This window comes from Mustelus asterias, chromosome 18, assembly GCF_964213995.1.
Source record: "Mustelus asterias chromosome 18, sMusAst1.hap1.1, whole genome shotgun sequence".
Taxonomy (NCBI): Eukaryota; Metazoa; Chordata; class Chondrichthyes; order Carcharhiniformes; family Triakidae; genus Mustelus; species Mustelus asterias.
In genome coordinates, this window is record NC_135818.1 from 58942389 (window position 1) to 58967627 (window position 25239).

Sequence of the window (25239 nt, forward strand, 5' to 3'; positions counted from 1 at the left end):
GTTGTCTACCTGATACGCTGCAAGAAAGGATGTCCCGAGGCATGGTACATTGGGGAAACCATGCAGACGCTACGACAACGGATGAATAAACACCGCTCGACAATCACCAGGCAAGACTGTTCTCTTCCTGTGGGGGAGCACTTCAGCAGTCACGGGCATTCAGCCTTGGATCTTCAGGTAAGCGTTCTCCAAGGCGGCCTTCACGACACACGACAGCGCAGAGTCACTGAGCAGAAACTGATAGCCAAGTTCCGCACACATGAGGGCGGTCTAAACCGGGATGTTGGATTTATGTCACATTATCAGTAACCCCCACAGCTTGCCTCCTGGACTTGCACAATTTCACAAGCTGTACTGTCTGGAGACAATACACATCTCTTTAACCTGTGTTGAATGCTTCCTCCACCCACATTGTCTGTACATTTAAGACCTGGCTGGCTGTAGAGATTTGCATTCTAATCAGTATTCTGTAATTTGATTTCTGTGTCTGTGCCCTGATTGAGAACAGAGACCACTCCATCTGACGAAGGAGCATTGCTCCGAAAGCTTATGGTATTTGCTACCAAATAAACCTGTTGGACTTTAACCTGGTGTTGTGAGACTTCTTACTATGAAAAATAACCCAAGCCTAACCAATCTCTGCTCGGAGCTGTAATTTTCAAGCCCAGGCAACATTCTTGTAAATCTCTTCTTCACTATCTCCAGAGAAATTATGTCCCTCCTATAATGTGGTGACCCAAACCGTACACAACATGCCAGCTGTGGCCTAACCAGCATTTTAAACAGTTCCATCATTACATCCCTACATTTGTGTTCAATACCACACCCAGTAAAGAAAAATATTCCATATGCTTTCTTGACCACCTGTCTTGTCATCTACAAGAACCTGTGGACATGCACGCCAAGGACCCTCACTTCCTCAACCCCTCTTATCTTCCCATTTATTGAGTGGTCCTTTGCTTTATTTGCCCTTCCCAAATACACCATCTCACACTTTTCCAGATTCAATTCCTTTTGCCACTTCTCCAACCATTTAACCAAACCATTGATATCATTCTGGAGTCAACAATTATCCTCTTCACTCTCAATTACATGGCTAAATTTTGTGTCATTTGCAAATTTTCAATCATGTCTCCCCACATTCAAGTTTGAGTCATTAATAAATACAACAAGCAACAAGGGTCCCAATGCTGAGCACTGTGGAACACCACTGCAAACTGTTTTCCATTCGCACAAACATCCATCAACCATTACCCTTTGCTTCTCATCACTGAATCCAACCTGCTACGTTCCCCTGTATCCCGAGAGATCTCACTTGTCTGACCAATCTGCCATGTGGGAGCTGGATGCGAATTTCCCTTTTTACATTCTAATTTGTTGCAAAAGTCAAACTTTGTTTGAGTGGATGAATTCAATGTACTGTTCCATAATTACTGAACAATATCTTTGACCATGGAAAGTTAATTTTATATTTTGTAACGTTAGATTTCTCCATTATAAAAATCCTGCAGGTTTTTAATAAAATGATTTTTGTAAAGTTTATGTCAGATTCTACCTTAATCCCAAGTATTTGTCTAATCTTTATTTCACTGCCTGTAGAATGATTTAAGAAGTGAAGTATAATCAGTGCACTTTACTCCCTGTTTGAGAATTCTGGAATGTGACAGGCTGCTTGGCAACATCCCTGCTGTTGGATGTAGTTGGTGTCAGAATCAAATTAACACTGGGAAATGTGAATACTTTGGGCAGGTGGGCAGGATGGATGAGAGGTTGTATCTTGCCTGTTAGATTGAGACAGATGAAATCTATGCTACATGGACAACTAGATCTTAGTGGGCAGGTTTCTTTGAGGACAGCATTGTCACTTGGCTGCTGACTGCAAAGTCGCACCACAGAAGCACAACAAGTTTCTAGGCAGGAAAAAGCCTTTGGTTCATCCAGCCTACCTACCATGCATTCCATCTGTGCAATTTAATACTGACATAAGTTCTTACAGTGCAGTTTTAATGAAGGATACATATAATAATGATGGAGATGTGAGAATGGCTTTTTTAAAAGAATACTTTTGGGGAATGTGGTATTATTCAGTGAAGAAAGCGGTGTGTAAATTGTTTAATTAAGCTGGGAAAATGTTAGATATTTGGAAGAACTGAGGCATGAAAAAGGAGTGAAGGTGTTACATTTGTAATGGAGCAATGGTCAACTGGTTTTATAAGTAGGCTATGTTTAGAAATTTGCATTAGGAGATACATGGGAACCATTTCTTTCAGCTGCTACATTTCAAAGGGGAGTAAGGAACTTCTACAACTTGCAAAAGGTTTCATAAGCAAACAAGGGAAAGATATTATATTTCATTGGCACCCAAAAGCAGAGACAAAATACAAACATGAAAGATTTTGGAAAAGTTGAGTTCAAAGAAGTGCTGAAGACAATGGAACCATCAATGAAAGGGAAATGAGGTATTTAAGATGGGATGTTGAGTTGATTAGGTGCTGGCTGTTTGGGGAAAAGCCCTAGAAACAGCTCTGGGCTGGGAGAAGGTGCAGTTTGAATCAGCCATTTAGTCAAGCCAGAAAAGTCCTGGCTGCAAAAAGCAGTCCTGTTCTGAAGTCTTGGATTTCCACAGCAGAGTGGAAGTGAGTTTGAGAGATTATGTGGTATACCTTTATTACAGGTATAGCAGCTTTACCCTGGGTAATATAACTGGATTGTTATAGTTAAAAATCTGTAAGGGAGTGTGCCTGGAAGGTGTTTAGTTGCAGGTCTGACCAAGTAGAGAATCTTTTGGGGGAATATTTTTGTAAGACTAATTTTCACTGTGTAACTATAATCGTGTGTGCTTAAGTTTTCTTTTCTTCTTGTTAATAAACCTTTTACTTTTTAAAACCCTAAAGGTGTTACCAGACCTCTTGCTGCTGAGTTTGTTGCTCTAGTTTTCAGGACACAAAAAAAAGTAAGACAAGTTTCCCTCTAGCATTTAGTTTGCTCAGCAATTGACATCTGCTGCGGTCATAACAAGTTTTACAGTAAATGCAAATCCATCATAACTATGCAAGATCAGCACAGCAATCGCTGCATCATTATGTATTTTCACATTCGCCAACTCTGCAGATTGTATTTTCTAAAATATAACCTGGAACAAAGAGAATGATCAGATTCTCATATTCACCAACATTCAAAACTCCATGAGGCTTAATTTTCATGGCTTAAGGTGTCAGCAAAAATTTACAACACAAGTTGCAAATCCCTTACAGGATCACAAAGCTTTCTCAGTGGTTAAAATTATTCCCATTCACTGCCTCATTGATAATACAAATGGCCAACTTAAAAGGCATTTAAAAGTAGTATTTATTTAACATGTTTATAATACACACTAAGTTCTTACCTGCCACCAATGGTCATCTTCACCTTGAGGTTTCTTTGAAGAGATGCCAGTGCGGAACCAGAGGTTGCCATTTGTGTCTAAAGCCCAGACTGTCTGCTGGTCTCCCAATGCTATACACACTGACTCCAGCATCTGCCTTTCACTATAAAAGGGAGAATGTTACTTTTTAATTCAATTTTTTTGATCACATAACAGCAGAATTAATGTCAACTTCCAAACTGCATTTGTGAAAGCAAATACAACAATGAGGCGTGCAAATAAATCCTTGAGAATCAGTGCAAGGGGATGATACCAGCAATGGCCCTGAGCAACTGAGCTCTGACAAGGGTCATCCTGACTTGAAACGTTGGCTCTACTCTATCTCCACAGGTGCTGTCAGACCTGCCGAGTTTCACCAGCATGTTCTGTTTGTGTGTATAAATGATACCAGTAGTCTATTTTAAATGCAAGCTCCTTACTGCTGTGTACACATTTTAGATCCCTCTTGATGTGGTGAATCAGTTCTTTCAGGATGACTTGTTATTTTGCTGGAAGCAGTAAATAAAGAAACCTTCTGTCATGGTTTACATTATGCCCATTTGCTAAACTAATCAGATGATAGAAATCTTTAGGACGACTTGACAGAAAAAGCATCTTATTTTCATCTCTCTAAAATCTCAAAGTGCGACAGCATACAGTGAAGCACTTTTCGGGACAATGCAACAATTTTGTGCCCAGCAAGAGCTAACAGCAATGCACTAATGATCAATTAATCTGTTTTTGATGGTGGCCTCCATGGGAAGAATGTAGGTCAGGACACTGGGAGAATTGTCCTTTTGAACAGTGTCCTGGAATCTTTAGCATTCTCTTAGAATTTATGGCACAGAGACAAACCCTTCGGCCCAAACTGGCCCATGCGTTAACCATTGAACCAGAGTATCAGAAGTACAATCAACGATTGGTTCAAGTTAAATTACATTTTCAAATATTAATCCATGATAACTAAAGCCAATATCTTTCACATCCTACCCATTTTTATTTGAAAATGCAATTTGAGGCAAATGGTCATATAATGCCAGGATGCTGGCAATCATTCAATAGAAAAAATGGAGTGCAGAGTGGTAAAGATGGACATTTCCATCATGGTGGCACAGTGGTTGGGGGCATCACAGTGGCAAAGTGGTTAGCATTGCTGCCTCACAGCGCCAGGATCCCGGGTTCAATTGCGGCCTTGGGTCATTGTCTGTGTGCAGTTTGTACATTCTCCCTGTGTCTGCGTGGGTTTCCTCCAGTTGCTCCGGTTTCCTTCCACAGTCCAAAGATGTATGTTAGGTTATTTGGACATGCTAAATTGCCCCTTAGTGTCGGGGGATTAGCAGGGTGAATACATGGGGTTACGGGGGATAGGGCCTGGGTGGGATTGTTGTAGGCGCATGCTCGATGGGCCAAATGGCCTCCGTCTGCACTGTAGGGATTCTATGATTTCAATGATTAGAGCTTTTTGAGGAAAAGGGGAAGTTTCACAAGGTATTTAAAATTTAGTGAAATTCCGATGGCCTGGATTTTGCAGTCAAGTGTCAAACGGAAGATGCTTGCCATCGATCTTGAAAAGGTTGTCCACAAATATTTCTCAGGCCCAGAGGGGAGATTTTCTCATTTCTGCCATCAGTCCCAATTTGGAACCAGTTATAGGGGGTGTGAGACATCCACAGACTGATCAGCCAATCACACTGAAGAATTCCCACATATATTGCAGTAAAATGCAGGGAATCGAATCATAATGAAATCATTGCACTAAATAAAGATAGGGACAAATACATAAACATTGGAAGTGAAAATTTTAAAGCAGATTACTTCATTTAAAATCTGCAATTTTTCAATACTTTTTCAGGGAATGGAAACTTCACATTTATAAAATTAATTTTTCAGAACCAGAGAGGTTGTGCAGCAATCACCATGACTGAGTGCAGAGTTACACCTGATTGAGCAATTCTTAACATTTTCATTAGCTTTCACAGTGAGATGTAAATAGTTTAAATTCATGACAAATCAGTGACTTCTCACTGAGCATAATGTTATGGTCCCCTGTGGGCGAGCCATAAAACTTTCATAGGTGCCTTCGCCAGCCTGCCCCCGACCTGGTCACAATTTAATGGATGGCACGGCAAAGCCATGGGCAGCCTACCCAGCCTCACGTCAGGCCCTTAAGTGGCCAATTAATGACCATTTCCTAACCGGCGGCGGGTCGGGAGCCTGGCAGATAAGCCTGCACGAATCTCAGGCGGAAAATGGAGTTGCTTACTTCACAGGCCCCCTTTTCCAATCTGTCCTCCAGGTCTGCCCCCTACCAGTGTATCCCCCTTCCCCTTCCTGTGTTTAACTGTGCATGTGTGGATGCCAGAAGTTGTTGGGTTTTACAGTAATGACAAGATTTCCTGCATTGCAGCTGCAAATACTGAATCATTAAGTTTATGTAGGTCATCTAAAAGAGAGCTTATTAGCTCCAAATGCCGATAAGTAGTGTTGCACAACATTTCTGACATTCCAAACGGTTACTAACTGAAGTCTAAACAGTCGTTGTTCAAATAACAACTTCCTGCATACACCATGGCATGATTTCAAATGATTACTGCTTGGGTGTGGAACAAAATCACGGTTTGAAAATTAGAATCATGAAGATAAATCAAAATATATTTAAAGTAAAAGTTTTCAGAAACTATTCAAAAGAAAGTGATCTGAACAACATTTCATACAGCAAAAAATCTGCCTACCTTACAATATCAGACATCCAAAGTTCTCCCTCTGGACAAAAGCTACTTATGCCATTTCTGAAGAGAATTGTACGCTGCTCTGTCAGTGCCCATACCACATTATTCCTGGAAGTAATCTGCACTAATGGATAAGGACATTCCACTTTCACTGCTCTCGCACAAGGTCGATCTGCACTAAGGCCTAAAGATACGGGAACACAAATAAATTAAATGTACTATGGTAGAAATGGTACACGTTATAAAACATTATCTATTATTCCTTGTGCTTTTTACTTCAGATTGCTGTGTAAACAAAATATTTGTAAAGGAAAAGAATGTAAACTTCCAGTTACAACCAGAAGAACAGTGACCTAAAGAAAAGCAAGAGAGAAAACAGATGGAAGAAAAAGAGAGAAAAAGGATAAGAGGAAGAAAATCACTAAGGACATTTGATGAAGTTACATCAATACCCTATATCAGAGCTAATTGAAGACATCATCTTTGAATTGTAGCCTGTATTGCATAAGTGAACACAGATAGAACAACTTGAGGAATAATTTGTATACAGAGTATCGTATCCAATACAAGTGCAAGAGTTACAACGCATCTTTAATTTATTATTTTGCTGAATTTTGTGCTCAACATAAAGAAGGTGAGTATTATAGAATGGGACATTTTCACACCTAACCAATTCAGCTGCTTCAGCCTCCAACATGAGGTGAGAAATAGAGATATTCACCCATGATTGTAGTAGATTCAAAGCCATTCACTACTCCTCAGATACTGAAGCAGCCCGTGTTCACATACAACAAGACCTCAACAATATTCAGGCTTGGACTGATAAATGACAACATTTGCACCACACAAATGCTAGGCAATGATCATCTCCAATCAGCCCTTTGACATTCAATGGCATTACCATTGCTGAAACCCGCACCATCATCCTTGGAGTTACCATTGAACAGAAACTCAACTGGACCCATCAATATAAATATAGTGGCTACAAGGTAGGGTCGAGACTGGGAATTTTGCAATGAGTAACTCGCATTCCCTTTCTCCAAAGCCTATTCACCATCTACAAGGCACAAGTCAGGATCGTGATGGAATACTCTGCACTAGGCCACGAGTGCAGCTCCAACATTTTCCTTTGAGATTCAATGGCATTACCATTGCTGAAATCCCCCCTATTATCATTCTCGGAGCTACCATTGACCAGAAACTGAACTGGATGCATCAATATAAACACTGTGCTACAAGAGAAGGTCAGAAGCTAGGAATTCTGCAGTAAGTAACTCACCTCCCGACTTCCCAAAACCTGCCAAGCATTTACAAAGCATAAGTCAGGTTGTGATGCAACACTCCACTTGCTTGAACGAGAGTAGTTCTTTCAACATTCAAGAAGATCGACACCACCCATGACAAAGAAGTCTGTGCGACCAGCACCTTATCCACCATCTTAAACATTCCCTCCATTCACCACCAACGTATAGTGTGTTGTATCTACAAGATGCACTGCAGCAATTCCTTAAGGCTTCTTAGATAGCACCTCCTAAATCCTTGGCTTCTACAACCTAGAACAATAAGGCCAGCAGACACAAGGAACGCCACCATCTGCAAGTCGCACACCATCCTGATTTGACATATTACCATTCTTTCACCATCATGGAGCTAAAATCGAAATGACTTCAGTCTACTTTTTATTCCAAATGTTTTTGTTTATTCCCTCCTACATTTATTCCTTGTGTCTTTGAACATTAAGAGCTTTATTAAACACTAATGGAAATTATATGGTCATCTTTGTAATGAAGGATAAACTGTACTATCCATCAGGAGAAAGGCTCAATATCAGAAGTACACTATTCATGGGAAGGAAGATGACCGGCACAAAAGTGAAAACGATTGAGAACTCTCAACTAGGAAGTGCTAGAAAACATTTAGCCTGCTGTGTGAGTGGACTTGTTAAATAATTAAATATCTGTCTGGGATGGAGAGAGAATTGGCATTGCTTTGGGACATTTAGGTGACAGCAGTTAGGAGCACTCTTGCCTCTGAAACACAAGGCTCTTGGTTCATGTCCAACTCCAGGATTCGAGCACAAAAATCAAGGCTGACACTTCTGTGCTGTACTGAGGGAGTGTTGCACTGTTAGAGGTGCCATCTTTTGGACATTAAAGCAAGGTTCCATCTGCCTGCTCAGGTGGATGTAAAAGATCCCATAGCATTATTTTGAAGAGCAGACACTATGACCTCAACTTCCAGGCTACCTTCGCTAATCTGGTTTATCCAATCTACATGTAGGTTAATGTTATCCACAATTATTGTGCTATCTTTCTTACATGCCGCATTTATTTATTTCTGTATTCTGACCTACAGTGCAACTGCTTTTAGGGGGCCTACAAATGATCTCTTACCTTTCTCATTTCTTATCTCTACCCAAAACTGATTCTACATCTTGCTCATTTGAGCCAAGGTCATCTTTCGCTACTGTACTAATGATCTTCTTAATTAACAGAGATACCTCACCACCTTTTTCCCAGCTTCCTATCTTTTTAAAATATCAAATAATCTTTAGTATTAAGGTCCAAACCATGGTCATCCTGCAACCACGTTGCTGTGATGGCAATCAGATAATGCATATTTATTTCTATCGTTGCTAACAATTCATCCATTTTCTTAAGAATGCTGCACACGTTCAGATAGAGCCTTTAACTCTTCTTTGACCACTTTTGCAATCTCTGGCCTTATCTCCTGGTGGATTTTTATGTAAACTCTGTCCCTTCTTGCCACATTCTGGTTATTTTTACCCAAATTACTACCCTGCTCTAGCACCTCGTTGTTACCTTTTGATTTACTACATACAAACCCATCCCCCACTGTTTAGTTCCAAGCTCTCTCTACTGCCCTAGTTATACAACTAGCCAGAACACCAAGCCCAGCATGGTTCCAGTGAAGCCCGTCCCAATTGTACAACTCTCACTTTCGCCAGTTCTGGTGCCTCATGAATCAAAAAAAGTAGTTTGTTCCCATATACTCTGTCTTACCCATATGGTTTTAAGTACCTCTATTAAACAGTTCCAATTTTTAAAGTCTTCCTTTGTATTTCTAACCCCTCAAACCAGAAAGCCTTTGTAGTACTCTGGCTATTGCCTCAACATTCTTCCTCTGATGTGGAGCTCAAAACTGCATAAAATACTCTAACTACAGGTATTTGAAGATTTTATAAAGATTCACCATTACATATCTTGACTTTTATTTCCTATATCTCTTGCAGCATTCCTACTCGAACCTTTTGTCTCACTACTAAACATGAGTCCATGGGGAGGATTTTCCATGCAACCTGCCATGTTTAGCAGCCATGTTGTGGAGATGCTGGCGTTGGACTGGGGTAAACACAGTAAGAAGTCTAACAACACCAGGTTAAAGTCCAACAGGTTTATTTGGTAGCTAATGCCACTAGCTTTTGGAGCGCTGCTGCTCCTTCATCAGGTGGAGTGGGAGATCTGCTCATAAACAGGGCATAGAGACACACACAAACTCAATTTACAGAAAGAAAACTCTCTGTAAATTGAGTTTGTGTCTCTGTATGCCCTGTAGGTGAGCAGGTCTCCCACTCCACCTGACGAAGGAGCAGCACGCTCCGAAAGTTAGTGGCGTTTGCTACCAAATAAACCTGTTGGACTTTAACCTGGTGTTGTTAGACTTCTTACTATGTTTAGCAGCAGCAGTGTTGACTTGCCATTGGCCGGTGGCACGACCTTCTGGTCTCGCTTTGCCTATGGGATTTCCTGTTGAATTCTCCCCTCGGTGCCGTGAAACCCACAGTGGGGGTGTGCTGTCGGTGGGACCGGAAGATGCTGCCAGCATGAACAGCTGGAAAGTTCCAGCTCACGTATTTAGCACGCACTATTCCCAGTTACTATTCCCTTGGAAAATATAATATTTCAATCTATTCTGTATCTTAGTACCACCAGCTGCCAACATAGCTTCTCGTTCTAGTAACATGCAAGTTGACACCACGATCAACATGTTCTGTTTAACCAGTTTTAAATAGTAACATGATGACGCTAGTAGCTTTTATCTTAAATATTTTTGGACGGGCACGTCAAATTACAGCTATCCATGAAATTCACGGGACTGTATTGGCGTAATACACACTGCCATTCACTAAAACAAGGCCATAAAACAGACAGTAAAATCTGAAGAGTTGAAACCTCATTGGCGATAGAGGATTAGGAGAAAATAGCAATTGGTGGAGGAGATTCAACTTACACACACTGTGATTTTCTATAGATCAACTGGAAATATGCACAAAATTCAATTGGAGAAAAGGAACAGGAAGAGTTAAAGTGATTGTGAAAAGTGAAGTGTGTAACTATAATGCTGAATTAGTTGTAGTCAGCCAGTATTATGAACACAATAATTTTCCTCAATGCCATTGAGCTAGGGAAGAGGAGGGTTCCTGACAAGATTAGTGTCCAGTGGTGCCTGTACGTGGCCATTAGGTGATGCATCCGGTAGGCTGCTGATACTCATCCAAACTCATTTTGGGATTCTATGGAAGCGGTGATTTGGTATTGGTCAAGATTTGCCCCTATCAAAAGTATACTCCTAAAACAAAGGTATGGTGATGAGTATGGAGATAAGGGAAAATAAACTATAGGAAGTTTAGAAGTAATGATTATTTTTCCCTAATTAGTAGTTAGTTCTAACTCACTTCAGGATATTTTGAATATTTCTAATTTAAAGCAAGTATTTTTCCCAAACAATTCTTCCAATATGTGGCAAATAATTTCTTCTTTTTCATAGAATCCCTACAGTGCCGAAGGAGGCCATTTGGCCCATCGAGTCTGCACCGATCACAATCCCACCCCGGCCCTATCCCTTTACCCCAAGTATTTAACTTGCGAGTCCCCCGACACTAAAGAGCAATTTAGCATTGCCAATCAACCAAACATGCACATCTTTGGAGTGAGAAAGTCGGAGAACCCAGAGGAAACCCACGCAGACACTGGGAGAACATGCAAACTCCACACAGACAGTCACTTGAGGCCAGAATTGAACCCGGGTCTGTGGCGCTGTGAGGCAGCAGTGTTAACCACTGTGCCACCGTGCGCCCTGCAGTATTTCCTACTAGTGGTAAAAGATGGCTCTGAACTAGATGGGAAAGCTCAAGCTTTCCCTACAATTTTGGTCTCGATCGAAATCACTAAAGGAAACACGGTTACTAGACAAAAATATTATGTATACCGGACTTCCATAGAATCACTTGGCATATTCACCCATTATCCTTGTCCTGCCTCTTTGAAAGAATCATAGAAACCCTACAGTACAGAAAGAGGCCATTCGGCCCATCGAGTCTACACCGACCACAATCCCACCCAGGCCCTACCCCCATATCCCAACATATTTACCCACTAATCCCTCAAACCTGCGCATCTCAGGACACTAAGGGCAATTTTTAGCATGGCCAATCAACCGAACCTGCACATCTTTGGACTGTCGGAGGAAACCGGAGCACCCGGAGGAAACCCACGCCAATTAAAGTTATCCAAAGAGTTATCCAATTTGTCCCACTCCTCTGCTCTATAGTCATGCTGTAACCCAGTAAGGTTAATTCTTTAAATTGTAAGTCCCATTTCTTTCTACAACCATAATCTTTTTAATTTCCCTACCTTATAGCAGTAACTACCACTGCAAATGCATGTTAATAGGATGTCTCAATAGTCATTACAGCCAGAGTTCTTACAGAAATGCACTATACAAATTCAAGCCTTACTTTCTTTGCTGCCAATCAGTGCAATTAAACAGTTCAGCAACTATGAAAAATATGGAATTAATTGAAAATACAACTATTAATTGGCACCCACTTCTAGAAACATTTTCTGCTGCAACCATAGTATTGCAATAATAAACATCTCCTTGAAATACCTGTTTGCAGATAGAGTTCGCCATTGGTTTGGATGATCCACGCAGTGTCATCACTTAAAGCAACGTATGCAGCATTTGGTAAGGCTTCATACCAATGTCTCTTCCCCTTCATCGTTACTTTACCACAAGCAAAAGCTTTGCTCGATTTTTGTTCAATCTTCCATAACAGCGCACCTGTGTTTTACAAAGTTAATATAATTCCCAAAGTTGTCCAAAATTAAAACAGAACAGGTTTTATAAGCTCCAGTTTAAACAATTTATGTTTTGCAAATAAGTCACAGGAGCAGTATATACAGAATCTGTGTTCATTGTGCAATTACCGTGTTAACTCTCCTCATAAGCTGTAGCACGGATTTTACTATTTATGTGTTTATAACTTACATTCCATTAAAAATTTACAGGAAAGCTGAACAAATAGAAGATCGGTATTTACTTAATGCTTGGAAATCCAGCTGTATAATTACTATGGTAATGCAGAGCATGTCAAAACAAGACCACTGTACTTCGCAGGTCTGACAGCATCTGTGGAAAGAGAATGGAGTTAAGGCTCGAGTCACGAAGAGTCATCCAGACTCAAAACGTTAACTTTGCTCTCTCGCCACAGATGCCGTCAGACCTGCTGAGATTTTCCAGCAGTTTCTGGTTCGTTTCAGATTTCAGCACCCGTAGTAATTTGCTTTGGCCACTGTATCGTTACTGACCTGATGGTGATACTGCCACCTGCTGAACGCCATCTTCAAACTTCTGCCACCGCAAACTTGTACCATGAAAAGGGCTACAGTACAGCACACCCTTGTAATCTAGACACCAGGCGTGCTTCTCAGAAACTACCAGGCTGAGGATACTATGCCCAGGGCCAGTGTAACCCATCCAGCTCTCAGCAAACTATCAACACAAGATAATAAGAAACAAGTCAATGAATTTGCATTGATTTTGTTTTCCTCTTTAAGGCCCATTAGCTAAATCCTCATTTCCAAAATGTGTGTCAAATGCAATAACAAGATTTTTACAGTCTCTGTATTGAAGTTAGTGATGGATTCACAGAATTAGAAACATAGAAAAACTACAGCACAAACAAGCCCTTCGGCCCACAAGTTGTGCTGAACACATCCCTACCTTCTAGACCTACCTATAACCCTCCATCCTATTAAGCTCCATGTACTCATGCAGGAGTCTCTTAAAAGACCCTATTGAGTTCGCCTCCACCACCACTGACGGCAGCCGATTCCACTCGCCCACCACCCTCTGCGTGAAAAACTTACCCCTAACATTTCCCCTGTACTTACCCCGCAGCACCTTAAACCTGTGTCCTCTCATAGCAGACATTTCCACCCTGGGAAAAAGGCTCTGAGAGTCCACCCGATCTATGCCTCTCAACATCTTATACACCTCTATTAGGTCTCCTCTCATCCTTCGTCTCTCCAAGGAGAAGAGACCGAGCTCCCTCAGCCTATCCTCATTAGGCATGCCACTCAATCCAGGCAACATCCTTGTAAATCTCCTTTGTACCCTTTCAATCTTTTCCACATCCTTCCTGTAGTGAGGCGACCAGAACTGAGCACAGTACTCCAAGTGGGGTCTGACGAAGGTCTTACAGAGCTGCATCATTATCCCCGGACTGCTAAACTCAATCCCTCGATTGATAAAGGCCAGCACACCATATGCCTTCTTAACCACCTCCTCCACCTGCGGGGCCGATTTTAGAGTCCTATGGACCCGGACCCCAAGGTCCTTCTGATCCTCTACAGTACTAAGAGTCTTTCCCTTTATCTTGTACTCCTTCATCCCATTGGACCTACCAAAATGGACCACGACGCATTTCTGACAAAAATATCTCGAACTTTTGTTACTGACATCAGAGCTCTCTGCACAGCTCATCTGCCAGTGTCTTTCAGAAAATGTTAAAGAACAGATGATCATAGTAACTGAGCAACAAAATATATAAGCAAAGGCACGGTGGCACAGTGGTTGGCACTGCTGCCTCACAGCGCCAGTGACCCGGGTTTGATTCCCGGCTTGGGTCACTGTCTGTACAGAGCCTGCACATTCTCCCCATGTCTGCGTGGGTTTCCTCCGGGTGCTCCAGTTTTCTCCCACAGTCCAAAAGACATGCTGGTTAGGTGCATTGGCCATGCTAAATTCTCCCTCAGTGTACTCGAACAGGCGCCAGGATGTGGCAACTAGGGGATTTTCACAGTAACTTCATTACAGTGTTAGTGTAAGCCTACTTGTGACAATAAATAAATAAACTTTAACTTTAAGCTCATAAATTCTAAGCTTGATGTGGATGCTGACGTTGGACTGGGATGGGCACAGTAAGAAGTCTCCCAACACCAAGTTAAAGTCCAACAGGTTTATTTGGTATCACGAGCTTTCGGAGCGCTACTCCTTCATCACCTGATGAAGGAGCAGCGCTCCGAAAGCTTGTGATATCAAATAAATCTTAAATTTAAGCTTCGACACGAGCTTGAAAAATACTTAATTTTTGCTTCACCTGATCCGATTTTAAAAGTTCCATTTCATCTGAAGCAGAATTATTCAGTTCTTGAAACACTGAACCTAGTGATTTTTCAGCGTTGCAACTGAGAGAGAGTTCGGTTACGTTGGTTTCAGATGACGAATGGGGTCCTCCATGAGCATAAATATCTTCGTCATCACTGGATGACGAAAATTGTGCTTGGACATTCTTTTTTTCCGTGGTACCGTTATCAACAGGACAAACAGTTTCAGAAGTTTGTGGAGTTTCAGTCGAATCTAATAAATGTGGTTCATTGTATGAAAAATACAATTGCGAAAAAGCTTTGTTTTCTTGTTTGGTCTGATCTTTGTCCGGTGAAAGAATTCTCATCAGCAGGGCGTGTCGTTCATCCAGGAAAGACTCTGAGCTTTCACTTAAAGATCCTCGCAAATTTAGCCCACCGGTCAATCCTCTACTTTCTGGATCTTGAGATCTTAATTCACATGGCTCACTGTTGCAAGCTGCATTAAACATTGTACCATTTAAATTATCTTGCAGTCCAATTACAGGTTCAGAGCAATTTAACACAGAAACCTCGCCTCTGCAATCTTCATTTTCACTGCTGCAACCGCCTAAGATTTCCAATTTGACAGAAGATTCGGGGTCTAAACATTCTGCAAAGCACAGATTAGAGGAAAATGTCTTTTCATTCACCACGTTTGTAATCTTCAAAGATTCTGGTGAACAGTCTGAAGGGAGTCGATCACCACGTAACGATGGTACAGATTCAGGACATTTTTTGGAGTCAAAAAGATTGGAACTATTCTCTTCTTGTAAAAGAATATTCAACTCTGTACTAATCTGGCTCTCTTGTTCAGGAGAATCGGTGGTCAAGTGGTCCAGGCTGCTGCTCAACAAACTCATCTGATCAGACAAGTCACAAGGTGTGGTTACGGAGCCATCATTAGCAAAGTCACTCAGAAGTGCTGGCTCTGAACTCTGGGAGCTAGTGGAACAGTCAATTTCATGTTTTACCAGACTGCCTTCTGATGCAGAACTTGCTGTACAACAGAGATAACATACAATTATTGAAAATACAAGACATTTTGATGGGAGGGCGGAAAAGAGAAGGGGTGAAAAAACAGGAAATCAGATCATACCCGATCAACACAATGTGATAACACATTTAGCTACTATGATTGTGCTTTGGTATAACCAAGTATTAATTAAGAGAGGTTGTCATTGAAATGCTCTATGGTGGCTTGTGCATCTAAAGTAGATGCCCCCAAATTTACATTCTTGAAATTGCTGAGAAACATGCTGCCGAAGCTTTTTATTTTGCATTAACAGGACAAATTCTCAAAAATACCAATTGTGAAGGGAACAACAATTTACACCATCTGAGAAGAGTGTGTTGTTTGGTTGGCAAGTGGACTCTGATTGGTAAGGCATAGCCATGGACTTGGTAACAGTTAACTGCCAAGCTTTTCTTTAAATTCAAACTATGCAAGTCCACTCCAATTGGTCAAAGCATTGCTGTGGGGAATGAACCAAGGAATGGTTGTTCCCCAAGCTTTTGTTTAGTTGTAAAAGGCTCAATACCTGGGCATATTCCTTCTGTACGCAATGGACAAGGCCCTACATGTGAACACATGTAGTTTGTAGCACATGAAAGTGAGCCAACTGCGAGCCTGGTTGATAATCTTAAATTAGCTGGCAGCGTAATTCTTAGCACAATCAGGATTGTTTGGCAACTGCTGTTCAATCGCAGACTCACATTTAATGTTGGACACTTGTTTTGAGTTTTGTAAGTACAGGCAGGTTGGATACAGTTGGCAACTTGCCAGTTGTGAACAGCTGAAGGGATGTGCTGTTTGATACAATCTTCCTCTGCCAGTCTTTGGGACATGTGGCCCACATACCTGGCGTCATATTGGCACTGAAGTTCATGTACCACATTACTCATGTGTGAGATAGGCATAATGCCTTTTTGACTTGACGGCAGCAACCTGTTAGTGGAGGGTATCATTCATGTTGGTACTACATAGTAGCGGTGCGAAATAGGTAGCTTCATCTGGTGCTCAAATCTTTGAGATTTCTTATCCTTTCAGTGCACTCTGACAGACTGGGTGCTTTTCAGGATGGAAAGTGGGACCTGTAGTGAATTTGCATAATATACAGTGAGTAGTTGTCTGATCACGGTAGCCATTATGCCACAGGATGGCTTTGATATGCCCTACTTCAGCAACAAGTTTGCACAAGTTTGCAAATGGCTCAGGCCCAATTTATGAGGTTGCTGATAAGGTCAATCTCTCAGTGCCGTGGAACTGTAGGAAACCCAGCTCATCTATATAATGACTAGTGAAGGCAGGCTTGCTCTAGACAGTAGTAGAGAATGCATTGGCAGATTTCTCAACTAGCACATGTAAAAAGGAAGCTCATTTAACTGCTCCATTTCAAAGGAGGCCATTAAGGTGTGTAAGAAAGTTCTCACATTCAGAGTCTTAAATAGCAAATGTATCATCTTTGTATCGGAAACGTGCAAGTGCAGGAGGTTCATTCCATCGAAGACGGACTTCTTGTGGAAACCGCCAAAGATGTTTATGAGAGCACAGCCTTGAGGGAATACAGTGGAAACACCATAAATTGAGGCATCTTTGGTGTTAAAACTGAACTCAACTGCATGAGTTGCTGAGTTCAAAAGTTCAATAAATATCGATTCAAACAATGGTGACGCATTTAGATGGCTGTGATATAGCGACTTAGTGCAAATATCCATGGCTTCCTTGAGTGGTACACTGGTTAATAGGCTAGCATGTCAAACGAGCATATGGATGCAGCATTGCTATCGATATGAGTGTCCTCTATGGTCTTCGCAAGGTTGAAGGAATCCTTTACCGTGTATGTGGAAAACTTGTTCATCCTGCGGGATAACGGTTACACTGATGAGATCATTGCTCGCTGTATATCATGCACACATCAAATGACCCAATGCCACTGGTCCTGAAAAGCACCCCATCTACCTCAAATTACCCTGGAAGGGCAAAGTGTCTCACAACATTTCAGCAACTGGTGAAGCTGGCTGTTTCACACTGTTACTGTGCAGTAGCAACGTGTGATATCCTTCATTAACAGGATGTTGCTGTCAAACCAAAAATACATCACACAAATGAGTAACATAGTATATATAGAACATAGAACATTACAGCGCAGTACAGGCCCTTCGGCCCTCGATGTTGCGTCGACCAGTGAAACCAATCTAAAGCCCCTCTAACCTCACTATTCCAATATCATCCATATGTTTATCCAATGACCATTTAAATGCCCTTAATGTTGGCGAGTCCACTACTGTTGCAGGCAGGGCATTACACGCCCTTATTACTCTGAGTAAAGAACCTACCTCTAATATCTGTCCTATATCTAACACCCCTCAATTTAAAGCCATGTCCCCTCGTGCTAGCTATCCCCATCCGAGGAAAAAGGCTCTCACTATCCACCCTATCTAATCCTCTGATCATCTTATATGCCTCTATCAAGTCACCTCTTAACCTTCTTCTCTCTAACGAAAACAACCTCAAGTCCCTCAGCCTTTCCTCATAAGACCTTCCCACCATACCAGGCAACATCCTGGTAAATCTCCTCTGCACCCTTTCCAATGCTTCCACATCCTTCCTATAATGCGGCGACCAGAACTGTACGCAATACTCCAAGTGCGGCCGCACCAGAGTTTTGTACAGCTACAACATGACCTCTTGGCTCTGAAACTCAATCCCTCTACCAATAAAATCTAACACTCCGCACACCTTCTTAACAACCCTATCAATCTGGGTGCCAACTTTCAGGGATCTATGCACATGGACACCGAGATCTCTCTGTTCATCCACAATACTAAGTATCTTACCATTAGTCCAGTACTTGGTAATCCTGTTACTCCTTCCAAAGTGAATCACCTCACACTTTTCCGCATTAAACTCCATTTGCCACCTCTCAGCCCAGCCCTGCAGCTTATCTATGTCCCTCTGTAACCTGCAACAACCTTCCGCACTGTCCACAACTCTATCGACTGTAGTGTCATCCGCAAATTTACTAACCCATCCTTCTACGCCCTCATCCAGGTCATTTATAAAAATGCGTGACGCCAGATTTATGTGCCTGACACCCCAAAAATTGGCGGGTTGTATCAAATAGCAGCAGAATGTTCTATCGGCTGTTTGCAACAGGCAAATTACTGACAGTACTCAACCAGACTATGCTTGCAAAATTCAAAACATAGCGTCCAACATTATGACATTCCCCAATTGGACAGCACTTGCTAAACAATCCTGATTGTGCTAAGAATTACACCGAAAACCAATTTAACGTCATCAGTCAGGTTCGCAATGTCTTTCACGTACGTGTGCTGCAAGTTACTTATATTCACACAGAAGGAGCATGTCCACAGACTGCACCTTTTCAACCAAACAAAAGCTTGGGGGACAGCTTTTGCTTCATTCCTCATTGCAATACCTCAGAGTCAAGATGTCTGGTTTGAATTTAAAGCACAGCTTGGCAGTTAACTTTTCCCTGGTGCATTCTCCATGGCAACTCCTCTACCAGAGTCCACTTGCCAACCAAGCAGCACTCCCTTCTCGTGCAAAATAAATTGCTGTTCCCTTTAAATTGATGTTCTTGCGAATCTTTCCTATTAAGTCCAAGACAAAAAGGTTTTGAAAGCATGTATTTTTTACTCAGCAAGAATCCAATACTGCACTACCAAACGATTATTGAAATTGATAAGATCAAGGCTAATAAAGCAAATGGTTACATGCAAAATACCTTGCTTCCGTTTTTTCTTCTTTTTTATAGGAACAACAATGAGCTGCTGGTTAAATTCTTCCATATTTATTGTCCTGAACCTTTCTGAGGAATCTGGAATCTTTGTTAATGCCACGGATGAGGAAAGTGCTCCGATCTGCTGTTCTGGAGTTGTTACATGGCTAAAAACACTAATACCACTGTTCATAGAACTGCTTCTGCTCCTTGGTTCGCTTTCAGAATATCTTCTTTCTCTCGTCTCATCCCACATGTATCTTTCAGCATTGTTTCTTGCATTCAAACTTTGCTCAGGATCTGAAGACCTCGGATGGTGCACTTCAACATTACCAGTTCCTGAAGGTCTGTTTTCACCTTGCGCTTCTTTTGAGTCTGTTGTGATTACTGTTTCTTGAACTGGTTCACTGGAACTGGTTGTCGGCGCAGAATTTACTTGTGAATGTACACCTGAAAATGCAATTGCATCGGCATTCAATTTACAGATTTAGAAATTGCTTTGGAAACGGGAAAAAAAAAATCGCAATTCAGTAGTCTCCACAAATAGTATTTTAAATAATGGTTCCACCGCTCTTCTCCCCGAATGTATTGATTCTTCAACGGACATAGCTTAATCTTTAAAAAAAACCTAAAGACAACAGTCTGTCATTGTCGATGTCCATTTGAAGTTTAAGTTTAAAAATAAAATCTTGCACTTGTAAATCTTGTATAAATGAACTTAATGAATATGCACGTTAACCTGGGAAAAATATACGGAGTTGCCAAAACATGGAATCAGGTTCAAGACCCTAGAACAGCAGATCATTTAGCCCCTGGAGCTTTGATCTGCTCTCCTGCTAATCTGTAATCTAAATCCAGACACCCACCTTTGCCCTCAATACCTTTGGATTACAAAAATCTAAATCGCAGCTTTAAAATTATAACTGACAAACATCAGTGCCCTTTCCAAACTGTTCCCACCCTTGTGTTTGGATAGGTTTCCTAACTTCAGTCCTGAAAGGGGGCTCCAATTTTTAGGCTATACTCCTAGGCCTAGATTTCCCGACCAGCAGAAACCAGGTTTCTCATGCTTGTGCCGTTTATAAAGAGAAAAGAAAAGGACGAGTCCTGGAGAAACTCGAGAGCTTTAGAAAGAAATGAGATGAATGGCCGAGAGCTGGTTCACACCATGGGTCACTTCTTCTCTTACTCTCTCTCCTGTGGTGCTAAGTGTAAGCACAAGAAATGGCTCTGGGCCATGGAATCAGTACCAACCTCACCTTCCTGAAATCAGAGGCATCATTATTGTTTGGCGGATTACGTGCACTGGTTTTAGATCTTTACATTTGCTTGGTTAGCAAGTTAAATTCAGTATCAAATTGTGAACCTACAATTGGCGAGGATGGTCACCACGAAAGAAGAGAGTCAAGCAAGAGGTCTCAGATGGGCAGCATGTTGGCGGTGATTAGCACTGCTGCCTCAACAGCGCCAGGGACCCGGGATCGATTTTGGTCTCGGATCACTGTCTGTGTGGAGTTTGCACATTCTCTCCCTGTCTGCGTGGGTTTCCTCCGGGTGCTCCGGTTTTCTCCCTCAGTCCAAAGATGTGCAGGTTAGGTTGATTGGCCAGGCTAAGTTGCCCCTAGTGTCAGGGGATTAGCAAGGTAAATACGTGGGGTTACGGGAATAGGGCCTGGGTGGGATTGTGGTTGGTACAGACTTGATGGGCCAAATGGTCTCCCTTCTGTACTGTAGGGATTCTATAGTATTTGTGTTAAAGTTAAAACTATGGTTCATCAAACAACGCATTAGAGAAAAGTTAAACTATTAAGGGATAGACTATTTCCAAACTTTCAAGATATTTTAGGCAGAAACAACATAAATTATGAAGCAATATTCACGAGTTATAAGGTTAGCTTTCAAAGAAAATTAATTGGAAATTATCCAATGCAACAACTTCACTGCATAGTAATTTATTGTGTATACACAGTTGCAATAATACACTAATTGCACTTCACTTTACTACAACTTTGGTATCACTGTAAATGATGTCCAAAGATGCATCCAAAGTCCAAAGATGTGCGGGTTAGGTTGATTGGCCAGGTTAAAAATTGCCCCTTAGAGTCCTGAGATGCGTAGGTTGGAGGGATTAGCGGGTAAATATGTGGGGGTAGGGCCTGGGTGGGATTGTGGTCGGTGCAGACTCGATGGGCCGAATGGCCTCCTTCTGCACTGTAGGGTTTCTATGATTCTATGAAATGGGCTAATTTTACTCTATTTTAAGGCTAAAAGAAATACCAGTGTGGGTTCAGTGTTTGCTTGGGCCTTGTTATTTGAGGTGGTTTACTCCTCAATTGCACCAATTTTATTTAGAAAGATTCAATTGAGACTGGGAGGGTACTTGGATGCAACTTGACATTTTAAAAATCAGAGTAACATTGGGCATATTTTCACCTCCAACTTCTAATTGAGCCCAAGGGTCAGAAGACTAAGATTAACTAAAAGTGCGATCATTAAACATTTCCTCAAATGTTTTTCTCTCATTAGTGATTTTGAGGCTTATAAAAGTTCAGCCTAATTTTCAAATGCCAAACACAAAGTGGAAATCAACATTGACTTTATCACATTAAATAAACTGTTGACGTCAGATATTATCACGTGTAAGCCTTCGCAAACTTGGAAAATACAGCAAAACAGGATTGTACAGGACTATACCAAAGAAGAAAATTCAACTTCGGTGACAGAAATCCTTCAGCAATTTTTGGGACTGTTAGTGGATTGTGCAACCGACGGATGATCTCCAATGTTGTTCTCACCCAGCCCCTCCCTGGAAACTTTCCAAAACGTGCTTCAGCAGATCACATTTGTATTAAATTAGGCCTCACTTTTCATTCCATCCCATTTTATCCTTTTTGATTAGGGGTGTTACGGTGGCACAGTGGTTAGCACTGCTGCCTCAGTTCCCGGGGCCTGGGTTCGATTCCCGACTTGGGTCACTGTCTGTATGGAGTTTGCACATTCTCCCCGAGTCTGTGTGGGTTTCCTCCAGTTTCCTCCCACAGTTCAAAGATGTGCGGGTTAGGTTGATTGGCCATGCTAGATTGCCCCTTGTCAGGGGGATTAGCTAGGGTAAATGCATAGGGTTATGGGAACAGGGCCTGGGTGGGACTGTGGTCGGTGCAGACTTGATGGGCCGAATGGCCTCCTTCTGCACTGTATGATTCTATGAATTAAAGACAATGAATTGGGGCTCAGTACATAGAAATCTGTGGCTCACTGGTACTCACCGCATGGGACGCTCCATGCATTTGTCCAGTGAACATCATGAACATTTTTTACTGTGGAAGTTAAGGGACAAATAGAGTAGGATTCACCTTTCTTGAATAAATAAAACCCAAAGGAAAAAAGAATTGTAGGGCAATGGGGTAAAAAGTTGGGGGTGGACAGGGTGGAGTGGACTAACTGAGTAGCTCTTCCAAAGAGCAGGCACAGACATGATAGGCTGAGTAGCCTCCTCTTATTTAGACATTCTTTATTAAGTATATGAGTGCAGCCAGAAGCAGGGGATTCATCGATTTTTCCCACTTTGATAGCCTACAGATACTGAGGCTAACTGGAATTCCCAGGAGTCAGCAAACTAAGCAAAGCCAAAGCATCCAATTTGGTTTCCTTCTGATCTGTATGACTCAGTGCCGTGCACATGGAGGTTTCCCACCTCAGCCTAAAATCATGTTGTTTAAATCAAGCTATCTTACCTGTTGTCATCAAACCTTCAGGTTTGTTGGAAATCCGAACAATATTACGGTCATCAGTCAACATGAAAATTTCATCTTCTGTACAGGAAACACACACAATGCCACTCAACCCTTCCAGTCCACCAATCAGAGCCTGCAAATGTCATGAATGAAATATCAAAACGTGATATTGTTGCTTAATTAATTGTGACTTCGTCTTTTGAGGATTATAGAACATTTATAACGAGACATGAACATTTAGGGTTGGATCTTCCTGGGAGGGCCAAGGTCCCACTTCCAGGGCCAGAAGTAGAAGTAAGACCCGCTTCTACCAGCAGAGGACGCTAGGCCACAATTTGCAGCCAATTCAGTGAACGACCTCGAGGTCACTGTCCAATTAAGGACAATGACCCAACCGAAGCATTGTTGGGTCCTCATGAAATGGCACAGCTAGCAGCAACAGCTGCAGGTAGAGGGTGCCTCAATTGCCAACCACCCTCAAATTGAGGCAAGTACTGGAGTATTGCTGAAGGACGCGGGGTCCAGGTAGAGTACTGGTGGGTACCTAACAACAGAGTTAGGTGTGGGGGAGGACATTACCACCAGGTAATGGGCCTCTGCTTGATTAAAACCTGAAAGCGATAATAATCACACAAGTTTAAAAATCACATAAGCTGCAAATGGGCGGCACGGTAGCACAGTGGTTAGCACTGCTGCTTCACAGCTCCAGGGACCTGGGTTCGATTCCCGGCTTGGGTCACTGTCTGTGTGGAGTTTGCACATTCTCCTCGTGTCTGCGTGGGTTTCCTCCGGGTACTCCGGTTTCCTCCCACAGTCCAAAGATGTGCTGGTTAGGTTGATTGGCCATGCTAAAAATTGCCACTTAGTGTCCCGGGATGTGTAGGTTAGAGGGATTAGCGGGTAAATATGTAGGGATATGGGGGTAGGGCCTGGGTGGGATTGTGGTCGGTGCAGACTCGATGGGCCGAATGGCCTCTTTCTGCACTGTAGGGTTTCTATGATTCATATGATGATTCAAATGAGAAAAAGCACGGGTTTTTATTAAAGCAGAGCCAGATAAGCATCGATGCCTAGTTACAAGGGAGGCTTCAGTCACATAGATGTGCACAAGAATTAAATTGAACGACGTGCAGCTGTAGCTTATGTGTCCATTAAAACAAATAACAAAGGAAAATGGGAGGTTGATATACGATTGGTCAGACATATAGCTATCATTGCTTGATGATATTATAATTAGGTAGACGTGCACAAGTTGCAATTGAACAACTGTACCCATATGTAAACCTAATAGTAGTTATTAGCGAACACAGTTAACTCCTACACAAATGTACATTCTCAAATTGATATATGTCAATTACTTGGAATTGAATCTGGAAGTATATCTGTTTATGCAATGCCTGACGTATTAGAGCCCTGCTAGCTCATAAATAAACAGGCCAGTTTGAAACTCCAAAAAGTCTTTGTTCTGTCTACTTGAAGGGAACAAACATGAGCTGAACAACAACAGCCCCCAACAAACTGATTACATTTCTAACATTTTCCAGTTCTAATTAAAGGTCATTGACCAGAAACGTTAACTCTGCTTCCCACGATGGATGCAGCCTGACCCGAGTATTTCCAGCACCTATTTCTGAACCAGACCCCATAAAGTTTTCTGCATGGAGCTTTTCAGATCAAGATAGCCAATATCCACACAATACAAAGAAAGAACCCAAAAGGCTGACTAGTCACAATTAGGGCCACCATTTTTATTTAAGAATTATCTGGTTGCAGGAAGGTTTATGTTTAAACCCATTTGAAAAACAAGCACAGTGACGCGCATTTCTCCTCTGAGTGCTAATTGAAATGAATCTCGCGTTTTGTCCAGTTCATGGCGAACAGAATCACATTCCAAGATTCCACCATTGTGACTTTCGTTTTCCATAGCCTGTCTCCTCTGGGCAATATTGACAACCTCGTGACAAATTGTATTATCGCTCTGTGCTGCCGTCTCAATGGGAACTCCATAATTTATTTTTTCTTTGGGCCCTTAAAGCCATTATGGAAAAGCAGACTTTCTATTCCTATATATCTTGTCTTCTTGTAATCTCATCCCTCCCTAACTCTGTAACCTCCTCCAACCCAACAACCCTCATATCTGTGCTTCTCTAATTCTGGCTTCTAAAGCTCCCCTGGCTCTAAACTTTCATGATGTGG

At 41.9% G+C, this 25239-nt stretch overlaps 1 protein-coding gene across 2 annotated transcripts in view; it reads right to left on the reverse strand.

The window, feature by feature from the left end:
• The window catches only part of tecpr2 (tectonin beta-propeller repeat containing 2), an 89170-nt gene that overhangs the window by 40118 nt on the left and 23813 nt on the right, over nt 1-25239 (reverse strand). For both annotated transcript variants that reach the window (XM_078234088.1, XM_078234087.1), the window contains exons 7-13: nt 23044-23176; nt 19316-19759; nt 14537-15561; nt 12744-12927; nt 12043-12216; nt 6136-6316; nt 3386-3527 (exon numbers count right to left, since the gene is read on the reverse strand). In XM_078234088.1, coding sequence (XP_078090214.1) covers nt 3386-3527; nt 6136-6316; nt 12043-12216; nt 12744-12927; nt 14537-15561; nt 19316-19759; nt 23044-23176 — 2283 coding nt within the window. The remainder of the gene's footprint in view (nt 1-3385; nt 3528-6135; nt 6317-12042; nt 12217-12743; nt 12928-14536; nt 15562-19315; nt 19760-23043; nt 23177-25239) is intronic.